This window comes from Centropristis striata, chromosome 16 (assembly GCF_030273125.1).
Source record: "Centropristis striata isolate RG_2023a ecotype Rhode Island chromosome 16, C.striata_1.0, whole genome shotgun sequence".
NCBI lineage: Eukaryota > Metazoa > Chordata > Actinopteri > Perciformes > Serranidae > Centropristis > Centropristis striata.
The window spans coordinates 6999171-7021015 of NC_081532.1; the positions used below are offsets into that span (position 1 = coordinate 6999171).

At 38.8% G+C, this 21845-nt stretch overlaps 2 protein-coding genes across 7 annotated transcripts in view; one reads left to right on the forward strand and one right to left on the reverse strand.

Moving 5' to 3' along the window:
* The window catches only part of smoc1 (SPARC related modular calcium binding 1), a 58466-nt gene that overhangs the window by 33369 nt on the left and 3252 nt on the right, over positions 1–21845 (reverse strand). For all 6 annotated transcript variants that reach the window (XM_059353077.1, XM_059353076.1, XM_059353075.1 and 3 more), the window contains exons 2-3: positions 4267–4432; positions 2778–2861 (exon numbers count right to left, since the gene is read on the reverse strand). In XM_059353077.1, the coding sequence (XP_059209060.1) occupies positions 2778–2861; positions 4267–4432 (250 nt within the window). The remainder of the gene's footprint in view (positions 1–2777; positions 2862–4266; positions 4433–21845) is intronic.
* The window catches only part of ccdc177 (coiled-coil domain containing 177), a 49199-nt gene that overhangs the window by 3980 nt on the left and 23374 nt on the right, over positions 1–21845 (forward strand). The gene's annotated exons all lie outside the window — the stretch shown is intronic.

The following is a 21845-nucleotide window of genomic DNA, read 5'->3' on the forward strand; positions in this document are numbered from 1 at the left end:
GAAAATAAAGAAACTCTCCATCCAAACTGGTTTTACATACATAAAGTCCAGACAAGTCAAAGACCTTTTTATTACACTATTCAAAAAACAACACATTCCTCGACACTGACCATCACTGGTGCCAGAGCTGGGCTATGAGCACCACATTGTTAGTGCTGAGGAGTGCGTCATATACTCTACACTGATATTTTGAAATGTCAGTGGAAACTGAGCCTGTGTTCCTGCTGCTCTGATGAGCCAGACCTCCTCTCAGGGGACAAAGATGGAAGTGACTGAAAGGTCAGAGACTGAAGTGGGCTCCACACCAGCTGGTCACTGGTTCAAAATCCCGTCAGCAACTACTGCTTTTATTGCACTCACAGCTCCTGTGGAGTCGAGCTTCACATTCAACTGTTCGTGTATACACATTCACACCGGGGAGCCGACCAGTGCGACCGCAGTCCTCCACTTTTGGCAAACATCCTCCCTGGATAAATAGAAAGTTTAAAAAAGTTGTCTCTGGACCTGAAAGGAGACAGACATGTTGTCTCCTTCAGAGAAAGAGACGGACGGAGCCAGAACTTGGTGATGAAGTCACAAAGAAGGACAGACATGGTTACATGAATTTATAAACGTGGACTTCATTGTAGTGTTCGTGTCATAAGAAGGGCAAAAACAGTCCAATGTCCCACTGAAGACTCCAACAAATCATTTAAATGAGTCTGATTTATGGAAATGTTAGCAGTTTATTCATCATGTCTCGTCTCTGCTTGTTAGTTGTAAGATGACAGCAGCGGTGCATGTCCAAAGGTAGGAATGTCCAAATCAAGTTTTTTTGCCGCTGATCTCGTTCCCAGTAATTTAATATTGAGCATCGAGCCGATACCCAGTCCCGATCCAATACTTCTGCTTTCTTAGATAATACAGCTGCACAGTGCACACTCCAAGTAGATTGAAGTTATTGAAATCAATCAGATGTTACATGCTCGACAATTGAATAGCGCTGCATTACATTAAGAAAAAATGCCTGCGTTCAAGCTGTTCCTTAATGTTAGTTTATTTTTAATCTTTGTATATATTTAAGTATGAAATATGAAACCTTCCCTGTAATCTTTTTGCTGTCTTGAGGAAATTTCCCTCTTCTTTTAAAAATGTCCTCCAGCGTTAGTTGCTTTGGTGCAGCCTCTGTCTGAGTTACCTGAGTGAACTGTGTTCCCTTGAGGGCTTATTTCTGTTGTCTGTACGTCTTTTGCGCTGATTACATTCTTAAATTACTCTTACAGGCCTTGGTTGTAGGGCTGGGCGATGTATCAATATAAAAAATATATCGATATATTTTTAAATGTGATATGAAATTAGACCATATCACATATATTGATATAGTTTAAAAAAATATATATTTCTTTATATATAAATGCTGCCCTTATTAGGGTTTGTCATATTTAGTTATTTTGTAATGTTTGTTATTCGTTTCTCATATAAATATATTTATTTCAGAAAAAGATTGGCCTATTTTATTTCATAGGCTATTTTTTTAAAGAGTTTTTATTTATTTTTAAATGTGCACTTTATGGAGCTTTGATTTTTTTTTTTTTTTTAAAGGTACTCTTGTTGTTATACAGTATTTATGTTCACTTAAATAAACAATTTGAATAAAACTACTTGTGACATGTCATATTTGGCTTTGACTGAACATTTGCTTCACTTTGTGATAAAGATATTGGAATATATATATATTGGAATATATATCGTATATCGAGATTCAGCCTAAATATATCAGGATATGACTTTTGGCCCATATCGCCCAGCCCTACTTGGTTGCAAACAACAGCACCACTATCGGTCACTCCTCTGAGCAGGGGCCGGGCCCCACCCCCTGAGAAATACCATGAGCCATAGAAAACAGCAAAACGTGACCTGAAATGAATTTCTAGTTTCTGAATAATGAGATGTGTGAAGATGTCTTGATTTTACACGTGTTGTTTATTAACAGCTAAACCATGAGAGAAAACAGGTCTGCCTGTTGTAAAAGACATAGTTATGTGTTTATTGTTGTTTGTGGTTGTTTGTTGTACCAGTTTCCAGTTTAGTACGCTTGTATTCAAATTGATCTGTTGTGTTTAATCTGAATCTCACGCAAACTTCAATAAGCCTTTACCAGACTTTGCCATTATAAACAAGGCTGGTTTGTGAACTGCCTGCCTAAATAAAACAGCAGTTTCACTACAACAAAACAGGCCTGCTGCATCTACTGCCCAGCTCTCCTTTCCTTGGCACACCGCAGATATTATGAAACAAAACCACTTATTACCATACAGAGAGAACAAATTTCACTCCAAAAATGGATTTGGTAACCCTAACCCTGTTTTCCTAATAGACAGTGGGGCTGAAAAAACCTGGGGGGAAATGCCAAGTTCCAACCTTGACTCTAGACCTATCAATCTCTGCTGTTGTTGAGTGGCTGGCATCCAGAGGCTGAGGAAGTGTGTGATCCTGGTCTGTAAAAACTTACACGCCTACAGAAAGGCGGAAAATGAAAGACATCTTCTGTTCAGTTCCACTTTTCCCAAACTGTCTGGTGTTCACTTAAAGCTGCAACATCTTAAACATGGTCTCACAATCTCAAGCAAATCAGTGTATTCTTTTACCTTCTGAGTTTATAATATATAATCTCCAAGAGAACAGTAAGTTACCATAAGGCTCAAAATTATTTTGCCGTTTTAGGTGAGTATTTAGTGCATTATCACTCCTTGTTTGTAGTACTGTTGATCAAGTTCAAAGGTTTTTAGTGGCCTTACCTTTGAGCTCCAGGTCTCTCGCCTCAGATGTAGAAGTTGGTGCTGGAGCCACCGGCAACTGATCGATTTTCACCCAGTTTTTACCTGAAAGACAAAAAAGTCACACAAAGCTCGGTGGAGTCTGGAAGGTGGAGTCATGTCATGGTTAAGGCAAACTAGAGAGACATACTTTAGGTCGTTTTTTATACTTAACAGAACTGTTGATGTTTTTATTATGGCCGATACCACAAATACAGAGTAGGACAGAACTTCAGTGAAAAGGTGCATTTCCACTCAAGTTGAATACCTGGAATGACGCGGGTCTCCCTCACCAAAATGCCCATAATTTGAATGTGAGCCGGCCCTAGCGGCTGTTTGACCGGCTGCTTTTTGGCCCTGTCGAAGAGCAGGGCCATTTTTCTCCCCTGAAAAAAGCCTGGTTTCTGATTGGATAGAACGCTAAGCACGATGTGACGTGCTAAGCCACAACAACATGCACCACTTTTAAAAGCCGGCGAAGTAGCGAGTAGTCACAACAATCATTTTATTGTCAAGAAGAAGAAGAAGAAGAAGATGGAGCAGCAGAAGAAAACAATGAGCAGAGCATAGGATAGGTGGACCGACGAAGAGGTCCTTATTGTTTACATTTGGTCCGTCTCCCGTGTTAAATCCGTCGTGTATGTGACGTCACGGTCGAAACTGTCGCTAAGCAATTACGCGACGATGGAAAACCATACCACCTCCCGAATCTCGTAAATCCCTCTGGGGCCTTTTTTTGTAATTGAGACAAGCCAAGTGAGCGGCCATTTGAGAGGCCGTGGCCTGAGACTTTCCCAGCACACTTTTTACCCTAATGGAAACACGGCTATTTGTGCAAGTTGTTTATTAATGCACTGACATTTCAGACAGTATAATATTATATATATATATACTAATAATGATAATTATTAGTAAGATTAGTAAGATATTAGTAAATAATAAATTATTATATTATAATATTGGATATGATAAAATTTTAAGATTTTTTGGGCAATTTTCTGCAAAAACCTTCATACCAGCCCCAGAGTTAGGAGCAGGCAATATAAATCTACAACCCTTATTCCAAAAAACTTCGGAGACTGTCTAAAATGTAAATGAAACAGAATGAGATAGTTTGTTAATCCTTTGTGACATAGACCCCTACAAAAAAAGTAGGGGATTAGTAAGGATTATCGTGGTATGTTCTTTAAAAATGTAAAGACTACATTATCTATTTCATTTCTCAAAAGTTATATCACTGTCAGCCAGTACTGCGGTTTTAAAGCCCAGACTGAGAATTCTCTTGTTGGTGCATTCATGAAAACTCCAATAACTGAGATTTGTGTAGAAACAAGAAAAACTCAAACATGCACATCATGAAAATATGAATAGTTTCTTGCATTAAAAAGTGGATCTTAAATCTAAATTTCCCTGAATGCACCCTGAAAAATGACATTACATCATTACAAAAAGATCTTGGTAGTATAAATACCTCGACAGCGGCCGCGGTGTGCCAGTGTCAGTGTTTTGTCTTTGCAGCGCGCCCTCTGCAGCTCACAGCCGGTCTCATAGCTCCGCCCGTCCGAGCCGCACACCGGCTTCCCCTGCGTCCGTGAGCAGATGACCCCACAGTGATTGTCTCTGTCTCCAATCAGCCACTGCAATGACAAATACAGCAACATGTTGGCATAACGGTGTAGTAGATAAGACATTTAATTCACTTCAGATTGAATTTAACACAACACTTGCAGCTCAAGATTGTTTCGCTTTTTTTTTCTTGTTCCTTAAAAAACAGATTTCTTTTTGGCTCCCTTTCTTTCTTTCTAGTTTCACTGTGTTTGAACAAAGGCTGCATTCAGCGGAATCTGAGATTATGCCAAACTAATGCACAAATTGGACTCATGGGTCACTTGCCCATTTTGCTCAAAACATTTCTTTACTCCACAAACACTTGACAGCTGCTGCCTTTCTTTGTTTAGGCTACTGTAAAGAGGGTGTGAGCAGCTGCGCACTGAAGCTCAACCTAGAGGCTAATTTATCTAATTGATCTTTGGCTGAAGACAAGTTGAACCTTGATTACGTTTCGAAGGAGCCAAACCACATTCAGGGCAATGGGAATACCTCTCCCCCTCTCCCCCAGATCTTTACTCATGATCTATTAGTGAGTCGATTCTACTCTGCTGTTGGAAGTCGGCCTTCTCTCTGACAGCAGTAATGGTTCTTGGCTTCACAGCTGCCTCAAATATATTTAAGGTCTAAAGGATTTCAGAGGAGGACAAACTTTGCCAAAAAGATGGAGTTGTGGGTTAGTGAGGAGAGAGAGTAGGTGTACATTGAGCAGCACCAGAATCCTCTGTGGTGAAAAGTGTCCCAGCAGCGTACCTGAGCCAACTCGTGTTGAAAATGTTTCAACTTGAAAAAACGGAAGGATGTCTTGATTATAGAGACTGTATCCCAAATCAAACACTGTTCGTTACTGTATCCCAAATCGGACAGACACATCTGCAGTGCCGCACTTTCCGGTGTTTTTACGGTCATTTGGAATAAACTCGCCACCACCAGTGTAGGTATAATTGATTTATACATATTTAACAATCTATATGTGGAATTTCATTTATGTACATGGAGATTTACATGTGTAAATACAATACGAAAGTAAATCTGATGAGAGAAAGCAGTAAGAACGCTGAACTGCCTTTTATTATGAAGGACAGAAGTACGGTCCGGGCGTGGTGATAACGATGGTTGATATCGGTGTTATTTATCTGGCTAACCCAGAAACATACAATTTCCCCCGAAAAACTCAGCAAACCCCATTGTTTTATTGTTTTACAGCGAGGAGATCCAAATGTCTGATTTGGGATACAGTTAGCACACAGCTAATTCACTGGCGTTGGCGTCCTTTAGCCGACTCTGGTAAACCCGTGACTAACGTACACCGTTAAAACAGTATACGGTTCGAAAGATAAGAAGTTAGATTTTAGTTTAACCCCATTTAATTAATTGGAAGCATACCATGATCATTTATATTAGTAGTTGATGTGAAATTTTGATAGAATCTTTGCCGAACGGTGTCCAATTTGGGATACAGTTACATTAGATACTCATATCTTGCAAGTGATCGTTAGACTTAGAAGCTGGTTAAACACCTGTTTCATTAAAAAAAAAATGATAATCAGGCAATTCTCAAGTTCAGTAGGAAACTGCATATGAAAACCTTTCTCAAATGCATTTTTCACCCAAGGTCTCTTAAGCAATTACCAGAGTGCTGTTTGGAGCTCTGGATCCAACACAGGAGATCTCATTAAGGGCAGGTACGGAGGGGAGAAGGTGGTGGAAAATGAGACGCAGCCAGAAATAAAAGGCGCAGTTTCCACCCTTCACTTGCCAACTCCTATCAGACGATCTTTTCAAAATGATCCGCAGTAGAAACGCAAGTGTGGAGCTCGCATGTATACAAGCACAATTTAATTCCCCCTCTCCCTCCTCATCCCATTGCACGACCCAAAAAAAGTTGTATTTTGAATAACATCAAAATTGTTGCTTGGAGACAGATTTTCTCCAAACATATAAAGAGCAATCAGACAGACCTGAACAAAGTGTAGATGGTAACGAAGCCAAACCACTGATGTCATGAATGAGCTGGTGTACAACTGGATCTCATATACAAATGAATCACCAAAAGTTTCATCTAATGTGCTCTAAACAGATTAACTGCATGGCAGTGAGCTTTTTCCTCTGTCAGTGCAGCACTATATGTCCATCTGTGCCTTTGGGTTGGTATTATTATTATTATTATTATAAAGAAGTCAGACTGCTCCAGAACAGTCACAGCCGTCCTGTCTGAATTCTTTGCTTCTCCACCTATTCTGCCCCATAACCACTGCCAATAAAATCAAACTTTAAGCATCCGCCAGTGACACTATTTTCCTGGACAATTTGACTTTCATAGATCAGTAGACGGCAACCACAAGCATATAATCTGCTCTTTACTTTTTCAGCTGAATGTGAACACCATCTGAAAGTCCTTTTACTTTTAATTATAAATGTTTTCTAGGGCATGTTAATGAATATGTTATACAAAGAAAAAATGTCACTGGGAATAATTAATCGATAATTGATTAATGGTCATTAAGAATTTGGTCAATCACATTTTTTAATCAATCTGTGTATTTTTTAAAATTAATTTTAATTCAGTATCAGTCCTCACTGAACTGAAACAAGGCCTCTTCAGGGCTAAGACAAAAAACAATGAACTCCTTGATGTTATCTTTACAGTATAATCTCAGTTGAGTTAGTTTTACAATCGACAGGAAGTCTCTTTTCGTCCTTTCAAAATAAGAGGGTCTGTTATCAGAACAGGCTTTTGCATAGTACTGTATATATATTTTTTATTTTGCCCATGTATGCATGCAGCGATTAATCTATTAATTGATCGTAAACGTTATAGATAATCGAGGTGGCAGGTTTCTTCCAAACTCCCATCCCTAGTGCAGACTATGAATTAATCAATTCACATATTTAATCGCAGTTAATCACGTGATTGTACGCAAATGACTCGCACATATTTTTAGCTGTTCAAAATGTATCTTAAAGGGATATTTTTGCTTGCCTTATGCAACTGAATGTATTTTAAAACACAGTAGTTAGTAGTGGACACAACTTCGGTTCTGTGAATTTATGTGTAGCCTCTAATTCCCACTGCTGGTCAAAATAATGCACTGTCTCCATGGGGTAACTGCGATTGCTGAGTGAAGTCCTATTATCTCTGGTGAACGCAATTGTCATAGTTGGTCCCAACACCTTCGATACGTTTGCTTCCTGGTTTTCATAGAAGTTGTGTGTCTTCGATACGTTGAAGACAATTTAAAAGGGTAGGAATGTAGTTGGGTAAATGGTAAATGGACCTGCACTTATATAGCTCTTTTCTAGTCGCTATGCAACCACTCAACGTGGATGCGCTCATTCACCCATTCACACAGGTGGCAGAGGCTACCCTAAACGGTGCCACCTGCCACCATTGAGAATTCATTCTCACACCGATGAACGCAGCATCAGGAGCAATTTGGGCTTCAGTATCTTGCTCAAGGATACTTCGACATGTAGGCTGTCATGGTCAGGGATTGAACCACCAACCCTCCGATCAATGGGCGGACGTTCTACCAACTGAGCCACAGCCGCCGCCTGGGTGTGATCTGAATTAATTTATGCGGACGTAAACGAAATGTTTCGGGGCTAACAGCTAATTAGCTTTGTGTTTGGCTAGTAAATGGTATTTAAGACTAGATGTGCTCCAATGGTAACTTTGTTAACATCAACAGTAACTGCAAATAACTTTAGTCCTGTTGACAAACCCATCTGGCAGGGGTTTGCAGCTGAACCATTTTCTTTATCTATTTCTGCTTTTCTGCTAGTTGCCAACCAACTTGACGCATTCCAAATCCGTTCATCTTAACACTTGCAATAATGCTTCAAAAAATATATAGTGGCATTAAAACTTATTTGTGTTAACATGTTATCAAATTAACTTTGACAGATCTCTAAATTAGCAAAACAAAATGCTGATTTTTGCCAGACACAGTTTGAACTGAATGCTCCGGTCCAATGTTTACTAGGTTTACCATGTTTGGTTTTGGAGGTATTTGGACAAATTAAAAGTTTGACTTGCTGGCGGCACTAGATAAAAAGTCAGGATCACCAAAGTCATTATACTTCATCTTGAGGGGGACATGAATGTCTCTGACAATTACTTTAATTCCTTTAGAGATATTTCATTCAAAGCCATAAATGTGAAACTGGTGGTGGCGGACGAAGACGAAAACTCAGGCAATCACCAAAGTCATTTAATCCATCCTCTGGGAAACATGAATGTCTAAACAAAACTGTTGTGCCAATCCATCAAATAGTTATTGAGATGTTTAAGTCTGGACCGGAGTGACTAAAAAATGAGGCAGACTCATTCAGCCACAGTGGCAGCATACTCTTACTACTTGAATTTTATAATCTTTGTCATATTCTGGCTAATATCTCTCCCTCTGACGACCTGGAAATGCCACAGGAGTTTAAACTTGTAATAGCACAAATTACAAATCCAAAATGTGGTGAAGAAAATGAGACGCAGGTCAGAAAATAATTCATTTACAGTCCTTTGTGGTTTCTTTACTTTACCGATACCAGAGAGAGTCTGCCAGCGCTGACAGTTATGACGGTCATGAACATTAATTTCTAAATCCCAGCAATTTAATCAAAAACTGACTAAAACATCTGCCAAGTGGTGAGCTAATAGCACCTGCGTCCAATGCAAATTAACTGGTTTGGATCTTTTTCACCATAGCACTGAAGCCTTTTTCAGGCTTGTGTAGTACTAAAACAGATGAAGCCCTATTGGAAAAAAACGTGGAATTATTTCATCACCCCACACGCAGGATATTTTAACCATGCCTGCCAAGTAGGATTTTTATGACTAAATATAACTTTAGGTAGACTGTCTGGGATTTTTTTTTATTTTTGCTGTAGATAAATTATCATGGTAATTATCTTGGCTGTCAGCTCAGGCAGATACTCCCATTATCTGTAAAGAGCAAAGAGAGAGATTAGACTTTTACTGAAATAGAAAGAGAGTTTCAGGATCTTCCAGACAAAATCAGGAGGTGAGGTAGCAGGGTGGTCCAGAATTTAAGAAAGTATCCCGAAAATGGAGAATCACACATTTAATCCCCACATAAATTAAAATATCCAAGCTCTGAGCACAGAGATTCATTTGGCTGCTTTAAATGTTTCTCTTAAATTAATTTTTTAAACTCGTATAACAAGGTGAAAGGACACCTGAACAAGCGGAGACTAATACATCAGTGGATATTATGGGACAGAAATCCAACATGCCTCACTGTAACAATATGTCCAGAGTAAGCCAGACAGTTTAATGGGATTTCATCCTTGGCATTGAAGCATAGTAGAAAATCTCTTTTCGGACAGCTCGGAGTAAAACTAAATCATGATGTGCCTCTTTATGAGAAAGTGCAGACAGAGAGGAAAACATAGCACATCATTTCATTTTTAACTTGCGTGTCCTCCTCTTGGCTTCACCGAAGGACAGGAATAATTCAGTAGGCGGAAAAAGAATGTGTATCTGTATTGTATTTGTTTTTCCCCCCAGGAAAAGTCGATGTGACTTTTGTCTAATTTATTTCATTATATATCTAGTGTAGAGAACTGTCATTTAACTCTGTGGGAAAAGAGAAAAGCTTTTACATGTTTCTTCCAGAGTAACAGTGGTTAGTGAGACGGAGCCAAAGCACTGTGGACAGAAAGCAGTTTGTCTATGTGATGAACTGTTAAATCGGTAAATTCCATCCAAAGAAAGCTATTCTTAAAAAGTGATTTTATCCGGCCACTCATCCAGGTTAAGAGCCACAGAGTCTGGCCTCTGCACACAGACTGACCCGTCCTCCCCATCCCTGACTCACACAGCCCTAATGGATTCAGCCCCACTACCTCTGTCATAATAAAGCATTAAATCACAGATTTTGAGACGGCATTGTCCGGTAAGTGGAAATAAACACTCCTACCAAGTCTCCCACACATAGTCATTTCTTAGTCATACTGTCCCACCCACAGACTCGTCTCCCGTAAAGGTGAAACCAGACACTCAGCACATCAGAAAAAAAGTTTCCCAATTTATGGTTGGGAGTTCTTTTATTGAGTAAGATTAAAAAATTTAGAACTACTCTTAAGGGTACTTAAATGCTGACAGGAACATTTTGTTCAGCTATTAAGGTGTAGATGGTGACTGTTGAATAGTCTAATTTGATGATATAGTTTGCCTGAAATAAAACTCAACATGTGTTAACGTTGCTGGTTATAGTTTCACAAAGAGCACAACACAAAAAAAGTAGAAGAGGAGAATTCACACCAGATCAATAAAACCAGAGAAAAACACAAATCAGAAGTAATGAAGTGCCTTTAATGGCATACATTCAGGGATTTTGACATATTGACTGTGATCACAAGATCTAAAAGTCCCTATTGTCCCAAGCTCAATGAACACATTTAGAACAAGCTTTGGTGTTTCGCCTCACTTTATTTGTGCCCTAGCTTCGTGCACAAAGGGGGAAACCCAGAAATGTCCCCAACACAGCAAAAAGAAAAGAAAACTGAACATACAGGCACAGGACAGGGTCTCTGTAAATATAAACTTATTTCATCATTCAATATAATTAAAAGACAAAGAGCCCAGTATCATTAATTGGAAAAAAGGTTACCTACTGTTTCCTGTCTTTATGCTAAGCTAAGTGGCTGCTGCTGTAGCTTCATATTTAACAGACAAATACAACAATGGTATTGCTCTTCGCGTGTAGAAAGTAATTGAACCTATTTCCCAAAATGTAGAAAAAATTCCTGCTAATAGTAATTGGTCAGTCAGTGATGAAGTCCTTATGAGGAGCTGTGTAATGTACTGCATGTCATTTAAAATAGATAATGCCTCATTTTTGAAACCCTTAATTGCTTGTGCATTACCACACTTGCTAAAGAACTGTTTCAGATTTAAAAGCAGGAAAAAAACCTATAAATGAATAGAAAAAGGACTAATCAGGTAAACCCTTATCTAATCTAATCTAATCTCCTGACACTGAGACTCTCTGCACTGTATCCCAGCCACCTCTCAGGTCAGATTGACTCTCACAACAGCTTCTACAGCACCACTGCTTTACATAAGTTCCTCACCACAATAATGTGCACGTGGTTCACATTAGAATCCTGCCAAAATAAAGTTCGCTCACACCAGCGGTGAGTGACAGAGCCTGGATCACATGGTATCTGAAAAACAACTCTGTTAACCAGCGGGGACAACCAGATGAGTGAGGTTTGTCTTTTAGCACCACACAACGCAGTTTGCAGGCAATCAACAAAGCATTTGACAACATTCTTACACTTTTTCTGTGGCTTCCAGCTTACCAAATACTATCTGAATGGTCCTGATGTGGTAAACCCCACCCATCTGGCAGCTTAAGGAGGTTAAAATAAACGCTACAAGTTATTTTCAGTCACTGTCTGACCCAGGTCTGTTTGACAGCAATCAGCTGCTATAGTATTAGCCAGGATGACGAGACCTGGCATTATCTCCTGAGGGAAAACAGCCCCTCCTGTTAGGCCAATAATGGCTGGGGTTGAGACCCGCCCGGCGTCCCATAATCAAAACCAAACAAACACATCTAAATTAAACAGACTAACGTGTAACAGGAGCTATTGCTGGATCTGCTGAGGACCATGTGCTGCTCAAAATAACATTAATTACCTAAACCTGTGGGGAGAAACTTGCTCCTACTCCCTTCCTGCACACCATTATGCAAAGTTTTACATCATAGTGCAATGGACAGAACATCAAAGCGCCAAATAACATAACAGAGTATTGAATGCCCTCCTGAGGGATGGATCTCACTTTAACAACCTCTCAGAGGTCCTTCTTTAATAGGAGAACAAGAAGAAATGCATATTTTTTATCTTTAATGGACAGAGAGACAGCTTAGGTATAAATCCCAAACATTGTGAGAACACCGTATTCTCTTCTGCCTCCTCAGCCCACCAAAGAGATGCAGCCCAAGATGAGCTGAAGGTAAAACACCAGGGAGTTACACGATGGTTTGGTACTGATATCTTGACCGGGAAACAATGAGCGCTGAGATTCTCACATTTAACGAGCCAAATTCCCCCTACACACACACACATACACATACACACACATCTTAGCCAGAAGCACACGGAGCCCTGAGTTCTCTCTCCACCACTCATAAAATAAGTGAAATGCAACCCCCATTGTGCAACAGTTACAGCATTAGCAAAGTGGTCTTTTTTTACCGTCACTGGCAGAGAATCTGTTCCAGCCCGAGCCACAGCAGTGGAACATGAAGAAAGGATATGATTAGAAAATAATCATTTTTATGCATGCACGCTTGAAGGGCTGACAGGGGAAAAAGCAGGCTATGAGAAACGGAACAAAGGTAGTAAATAAACAAATCTGTTGATTACGTCTCCTTCCGTAAATGCAATTAAGTTGAACTTTCCAACTGGCTCATTGTGCGTAAAGTAGAGCTCACTGCTTTGGAAAGATTATACGTGTTAAACATATAACACAATATTGACTTTAGATCCTATTTTCACCTTTATAACACTTATCCGCTCTTATTTTAGTAGGGAACGGGCTTGCTGAAATTTAGTAAAACAACATGTTAGCCGATTTATATCCCAGATACACCACAGCTGTGGTGACGGGAATAAGACAAAGGACAAATACAGGTCCTGTTTCTGCATTGACCCCAACACTAGCGTCAAATTATTTAGCTTTTTCCTCCACCGAACCATGACTCATATGTATTTGTCCACTAGTTTAAATTTGCATATCTATACCAACATGATGGACAGTTTTTAAAAGGAATACTACACCCTTAAAATGAGGATTTGTATATCAATTTCATACCCAACGTAACTTAGAACTTTTAGAAGAAAACCTTTTTTTCTTACGTGTCTCGAATACAGAAAACTGAGAAAATTCTTGATGAATTATGTAAAAGGAGGCTGCGTTTAACAACAGTAAAACTATAATAAAACATCTATTTACAAACTCACACACAACTTGTGCATTATAAGTCCAGTCTCATTTATCCCATTGAAATTGCGCTATTTCAAACAGAGTCCGCATGATTTAATCCCTTTGGGGATTCTCTGTTGGACGCAAGAATTAGATATAGAAAGAAATAGATATAGCGTTCGTTATTCAATGCTATCTTCTTCTTTGACAAAACCTGGTGCCTACATTACCCACAATGCAACTGCCCACACTTCAGTCAGAGTTTTGGTGAACTCCTCTTGAGCCACAAAATGCTTAAAACAACAGTCCCAAAACCTGTAAACAGACTTTGTTGTAAAAACTTTTAGCATTCACTATTTAAGGATCAGCTAACTACAATCAATTTATGCAACTTTCAAGAATCTGCCAGTAGATTCATATGTGTGTTTATATGTGTTCATCGTGTTTATGTATCGCTTTACATACAAATGGAAAAAGCTGGATGTTTGGTATAGTAGGGAAAATTCACCCCAAAATTTAAAAAAAAGTGTTCAGCAAATATTTAAGTCTGCATGATTTGTAGTGTCGGTTTTAAGACTTGTAAACCCACTGATGTGGTTGTTTTGATTTAGCAGTTAAAAATGTTAAGTACAGTTGTGGCAGCAGCAACAATGACTTGTGGTGTGTTTGTGTGTTTCTTTGTGTTGTGTGGAAGGTTGTATAAAAAGTCAGCTGTGTCTTTGGAGTGTTCGCACAAATACTGTTTATGAGCTGAGAAACATGAGGTTTCAAACCTGCAGCAAGGCTCTCCAGCGAGCTGGATGTTGTACTTGAGGCCGATGTTGTATTTGGAAATCACCGGCTATATTGCTGTCACTGTTAAACCTCAAAGTTATAGAACACCAGTCCACACCCATTAAAGTTAATACATACTTCTGGTTAGTTTTAGAGTCTTACTGTCGGAGCTCCAAAGAACTGTAACTGACATCTAAACATCTTAATTACTTAATAGCACAAGAACATTTGTGGTGCACACGATTTTAAAGAAATTTCAGCATGATTTTTTTTTTAGATCAGATTTAATCCATGCTTTACAGAAGAATTCCCTTTTATTAAAGTTTTTTTAGAGAGAGTTGTCTCTCCTGTTGTATATTAGCAAGACATAACAGTATATATGTATCTGCATACAGTCATGGAAAAAAAATATTAGACCACCCTTTTTCTCCAATTTTTGTTCATTTTAATGCCTGGTACAACTAAAGGTACATTTATTTGGACAAATATAATGATAACAACACAAATAGCTCATTAGAGATTCATTTAAGAGCTGATATCTTGACATTTTTCATGGTTTTCCTGATAATAACCAAAGTCATTATCAAGAAAGCATGTTAAATGTCTAGATATCAGCTTTTTTTGTTGTTATCATTATATTTGTCCAAACAAATGTACCTTTAGTTGTACCAAGCATTAAAATGAACAAAAACTCAAGGGAAAACAAAAGGGGTTGTGTAATAATTTTTTGCATGACTGTATATTTTGTCTTTTTTTTTTGTACATAACATAATAAAATGCAGAAAACGCTGCTTGGGGTGATTTAGAAATGGCGTTAACTATTTCCTTTATTCTTTATTTTCTCCATTTTTATTTCTAGAAAAGGTTGACAATGTAAAAAATTGTAAGTATATTGAATATCAATATTCTTTCATAAAGTCATTTGTTTAAGAAAGCAGCGTTTTGAGTACCTTTGCATTGTCGTATTGGTGCAAAATCAGAGCATGACGGACATTGAAAAGGTCTATTTTCATTCCAGCTAAAAATAAATCACTATATCGGCCACTCTTTTGGCAATCAGTTCATTTTTCCCCTCTTAAATCAGAGTCTGCCTCAAAAATCCTGTATCAGCTCTAGTCCTGTCAGGCTGTTATTGTATGGGCCTGTAAAACCATCTGATGGAGTTAACTCTGATGTTACTATGTAAAACTGGATCCCGAAAAATACAAATACAAGCTACTGCTGTCGTTATTTTTCTCATGATTGAAACTCAATGTTTAGTTGGAGAAGCCCACTGTAATGACAGCCCGCTCCACTTTGTTCTAACATGGCTCGACTGACGCTCTTACCCTGACTTGATATCGCAAGGGATGGTTAAATCAGATCCTGTGTAGCGGAAAAAAAATGTCTGTTCTATTTAACTAACAGGAACATGCTCCTTGACATGAATGACATCACTGCTTCTATGGAAAAGGCTTTTGCATGCACAGATGGAGATTCATTACAAGCCTGTGTGTGTGTGTGTGTGTGTGTGTGTGTGTGTGTGTGTGTGTGTGTGTGTGTGTGTGTGTGTGTGTGTGTGTGTGTGTGTGTGTGTGTGTGTGTGTCAGCTCCACACTAACGTGTGATGGTCTCATTATCCCCTCTGGACACAACAACAACAAACAATGCAACTACACCGACACATACGTAAATACATACGTATATGGCCATCTAATGCCATGTAATTAATCACCGGACGTTTTTGGCCATTCCCTCACTATCCAACAAGTGGAGGAAAAAGAGAATAAAAATGAGCCACCTACAAAGGAAACAAGCCAATGAATGTTGTCCACCAAAGTCAGAGCTAATTGTGTACTGTTGTGTGCTTTTAACAGGCCGAGGTAATCACTTTCGTCCGATGATTAGCATTCAGTTTTCAGGAAATCTGTAAAGCAAATGCCATCCCTCATGCTGTTTCCATTAACACGCTTTACTTAACCGTGTTATTAAAAAAAGGGGGGAGAAAATAAAGAAGAATGTACAAAAAGCTGCGCCTTTCTTATCCTCCCCCTTATTCCTTTAAAATTTCTAATTGGGTTTTGTCTTAAAAAAGAAACCTGTAATTCAACATTTTCAAAGTAACTCTTTAAAACCCTTTACAACCCAGTGTTAGCATGTTGTGGTGCTGAACAACTCTCACACGAGGTGCAAAGTGTGTGTGCTACTCGCAGCAGGAGGGCCGTGATCAGGCTTAAAACATTAAAGTGCACTCCCCTACTCCGCAATTTCTTCTAATTTGACCTCTTTATGTAATTAGTGTCACGTTTCAGTATGTGGTGTTTTAGCACCAGACTGAATGTACAAAGCAATGAAGGGAAGGAAACAACTGTACATCTTTAACCTAATGTGGCTACAAGGAGTTTTTAACTTATGAAACTGTCTCAATTTGATACTGATCTATTTGACCCACATAAAAAAATAAACCATCAGGCAGAAATGTGGCTTTTTCTATAATAATAGATAAAATTAATGCCTGTCCCCGGGTCTGATTTCCTGCACTCAATGTGCATACTGCAAATAGCTTTTAAGTTAAATAGTATTTAAAATAAGTTGTATATTTCATCCATTCACTTCCAAAACAATTGCACGCACAGCCAGACCAAGATATTTAAGACACAAAGTGGTAGTGCTCATAGGAACACTACCCATATTGTCCACAGAGTCCGCAAAAAACGACAGAAAAAGTTCCATATTTGCTTTAAATTAAGTATCAAGCAGGCTCTTGTTGACTGAGATGATTAAAAACACAACTCTGACAGTTACTGACACGCTTAAAGGCAGCATTCTAGCAGTATCTGGGTTTTACCTTTCATATAATTATCATCAATTAATAGTTTTTGTCATCTATGCTTTCTAAATTTGGACCACTTTTTCTACCCGGATTCAACATTAACATCAACATTTTTTGGCCACTAGGGGGCAGTGAAAACAAGCTGAGCATCATCAGCATTTGGAGTCTTGTTTCTGGACCTAGCAAGTGTTATACATACTTCCTTTTAGCTCCCTTTTTGTTCTCTACCAACTCCTGAGGAAAGTATTTGCCTCGATAGCTGCTTAATGCTCCACTATGTGCACTAGCCAGTTGCTAACTAAAGTCTGTATGCTAGGCAGGTATCCTCTACCTCAGTGGTTCCCAACCTTTTTTTCTTAGAGCCCGCCCTACTACCGCCAAGCCCCCCGACACACTAGCAAAATGGCCTAATATTTTAAAATGCAGACCAAAATATGTCCCTTAGTGGGTTTATACAGACAGACATGATTCATTAATTTACCCATTTAAACTGCCTATCTGAGCTCGGGTTGCGGGGGCTGGAGCCGATCCCAGCTGACTTTGGGCGGGAGGCGGGGTACACCGTGGACAGGTCACCAGACAAACGCCTACGGTCAATTTAGTCACCAACTTAACCTAGTCTGCATGTTTTTTTGGACCGTTTTCTTTTTTTAACTAATATTTTTGATAACCTCAAAGCAGAGAAAGTTTTGCGCGCCCCCTGTGATTTCTGGCGCCTCTCTAAGGGCGGCCCAGACCCCAGATTGGGAACCCACTGATCTACCTGATATGTTTGGACACTGATGAGAGCAGTAAGGCTAAATCAAATCAATAAAGTTGCAGTTTGAAAAAAGCAATAAACCAACAAACAGTAAAGCACCGTATAAATCTAAAGAGAGCTGCAGAGTTGGGTGATAATTACATGTAAGTCGATCAATACACGCGACCCCTTTTACGACGCAGTCATTTGATTCATTCTTAATCTAATACTCATTTGATCAGCTTTAATGTAATGTTATAGTTTCACAGTAGATTTAATACTTCCAGGAAAAAGAGACGATGAAAAACAATTTCACGCCACGCTGTAATCAGATTTCCTCTTTAGATGATGCCCAGGAGATTAAATACAACATAAATGAGAAGAACGACTTCCTTATTTTCCTTTGAAGTGGTGTAAAGCGATCAAAATGAAAGTGTGAGTAGGGGGAGAGGGAGGTGTTCTTCCTTTTCGGAAATGGCTCTAAATCTGATTAACAGCATTCCTTGTTTGTCACTAATGCTACATCCTGGCTACAGAACAGTCAGCTGTCTCTGCTGTTCCCAGGAAGTCTGTAAGTCTGTAAGCATTCTGCGTGTGTGTGTGTGCCTGTGTGTGTGTGTCCACTGCACATTTCAATAGATTCCACGCCACCATTGCATACTTAGACTGAGACCACACACTCGCTCATATCAAAGGAAACGATTAAATATGCGGCAGAGTGGAGGCTAATCTGCTGAGCTAGTTTGATAAGAAAGAGGAAGTGTTTCTGCCGTCCTCATAATCTGAAGGATTACAAAGAGCCATAACTCTTTCAGCAGACAGTATTCCCCCTCAAACAAGAGCCGGAGCATGTTACTAGCACACTAAATGTACATAGAGCAAGTCCCATAGTGGACTAGGCAATTACGAAAAATGCAAACGCACCCCATAAAGCGCAACTATCAGGAGGATCTGCGGAGAGAAAAGAGGCTGAGTGGAGTAGCGATGATCCGTGCGTGGAGCTCACTGGCCTGAAATCACAGAGCTGGACGTTGACTGCGTTTCATTACACTGATTAGAAAGCCCCGTAATTGAGCATGAAATGCGTTTGCTGATTACGCAGTTATCAGAGGGAATCGACATATGTAAGCAATTTGATTGGTCGCTGGTGGAGTCACCCTTATAGCCAGCTGTCATGAAATACAAGTGGAGCCTAGGTGTCTAGTCATATGTGTAGTTTTGCTGAAGTTTTTTAGTTGTAATTTAATTTCTCTGTGTGCCCTATTTCTCTCAACTTGTCTCATTCAGTTAGATTTCCTACATTTTCCAGAATGTCTCTTAACAATCCCACAGAATAGATGGAATGTTTTTACATTCAGCTTCAGTAAAATTTGAGACTGACAGTACAGAAAGTCTATCTGCTCTGTGAGGCCGCAATGGTCGTTGTAAAGAAAACCAAAGTTAAAAAAAGACCATGAATATCTGCATGGTATTCCCTCCTACGTTCCTTAGAGTCCTTAGATTTCATTTTATGGGCACTGTTGATGTACGTTTTAGATGTACAGATATTTCATATTTAGTAACTGCAAACTTTAGCCTGCTTGTGGCACTAAATGCAACGTCAGCTGATCACCAAGTTAAGATGACTTTATCCTCTGGGGACCATGAATGTCTGTAGAAGATTTCATCCCAATCTATCCAATAGTTGTTGAGGTATTCAAGTCTAAACCAAACTGGTAGAGTGACTGACATCGTCATCCAGGAGCAATGTTGCTAGAATGGCCAAAAGGGTGTAGCTCATTACTGATTTTTACCATTGATGTTGGAGACACAGTGTCATGATGTCCAGATTAATACGTCCACTTGACCAAACCCGGCCAGCAGACAAAAACACGACAATCATCAAATCAAAGAAGTCAAAAGTGGAGTGAAGAATTGTGCTTTATTGTAACAAAAAGACACACTGAGGTGGAGAAGGATGGGACAAGTGATTGTGCCAAAAAAAAAGTTGAAATGAATATAACAAAAGGCCTATCTAAACTACCTGTGAAGAAAACAAACAAACAAAGGAAGGGGGGAGGAGAAACACAAAAACACACACACATACACACCTTGCTGCCTGACAGGTAACACGGATATTCTGTTAGTTTATCATGACCTTTTGTCTAGCTTTACTGTGTTGCTTAGTCTTACAAACTTATTCTCTTGGACTGAATATTCATGGTCCTCAGAGGACAGATTCAGATACTTTGTTGAAACCCAAACCTTTCCCCTAGCACCAACAATTGGCCTAAACTTGCACTTGTACACAAGATATAATAGTATCTAATGGACACACAGAAATATACTCAGCATAGCACTGATACCCAGAGGATAAACCATTTTTGATTAAAAATAAATAAATGTCAGCCACTAGATTCACTCAATTTGCTGTTGATATTCCAGATGCAATGAGAATTAATTTTGACATGTTGATGACCACCAGACGTTTTCTGTAGTTTCAACTTTAACACCAAAAACTTCAGAATCTAAAATGCATATATTTTTCTCTACCACCACCGTTTAGCTACATTAATACACAACAACCATCAAAATATAACAACTAGATTGCAGAAATAAGAGGTTTAGTTTTTAATACTATGGCCGTTTTCCTTGCACCACCATCACATCATGATTTCCACTTGTACATATGATATCTTATATAATCTATTATTTTGCCCCATTCTAAGCAAGAACCGCATAAACATCTAACCATGCATATGCATCTTGTTGTGTCAGTATTCAAAATCACACCACCATACAACAAAAGAACCAAAAACCACGAGCCTCATCACCAATAACTGTTTTTAGGGATTTTTTCCTTTAAGTGCTTAATCAGAAACTGCTGCTGAACACAAAGTCAGGACAAAGTTAATCTGAAAGGTTTGTATTTCATGACTTCTCTTAACAGAAGACGGTGATGCCAAACTATGACCTTATCACTTTGCCAAGAATGTTTTTTCCCCATAAAGTCTAAAAGGAGAAATGTGCACTGCACATCTGTGTGATTAAGGCCAACAGCTCTTCATCCCAGAGTTTTAATAGTTAACGCACAAACTTCTCACTTTGTTCTACTTAAGCTCTCTCGCTCCTGGCTTCATATCAATGTATACTGTTGTAATAATATTAGATTAGGTATCCTCCACTTAATAGCACACACACACGCTCCAACTCAAAACACATGATATAGCTTTCCATCTGACTGATTTAACTAGCCTATAGTTTTCTTTTCTTTTTTGTTTCTATTGTGTCTTTCTTTAATCTAGCCATGATTTCCAGCAAAACCTTTTTAGGAATACATTTTATTTGTTTCATCCTTAACACTAGTTTATTATACATAGAGGTTAAAGTAAGAAGACTTTGCTTATCCCTTTGAGTGTGTACATTCTATACATATTATTCTAGTATCTCTGCTTTCACTTACAGTAAGTAGATTTTGGGTTCGGTTTAGGATTTATTAGGTTTTTATTTTGCTGCTGTCCAACTTGTTGGCTGCAGAATGACAAGGATTTGAAAGATGCTTCTGTTCTTGAAGTATCTCCCCAGTACAGTCTGATATTAATTTTAAAATCGCAACTTGATTCTTAAAAGACAAAGTACTATTATATTCTTGGCCTGCTGAGGTTCAACACATTCCTTCTATTTTTTGTCATTCTGTCCATTGGTTTGCTATTTATTTTGGTGTTGTACCCACTTTTCTCTCAACCTGCCTCACCTGCTTAATGTTCATGTTTTAATATACCCAAATGCCCTTTGACACACAGTAACAACTTATTACTTTTTTTTAAATTAAGTAATAAAGTGGAAGTTTACCTCAAAACCAAAATTAAGTTTTCACGTCAGTTTACCAAATAATGAATAATAAGGGAATGCATTGCATGCAGCTTAGAGAAAATGGTATCTCCACCACTTGTGCAATACTTTTCTACTCTTTTCACATCAGTGAAAATGAGGAGCCTATAAAGAAACATTATAGGGACCTCAAACCCTAAAATGTTCAGCACAACACTAATAGCTATTTTGGAGGTTAAACTAGTTTTCAATTGAGTTTTCTCTCACTTAAAAAAAGGGTCCTGACCTCCATTCCTTAGAGCACTGTCAGCATAATTATGTCACTGGCTGACAATACAACAATCACACACA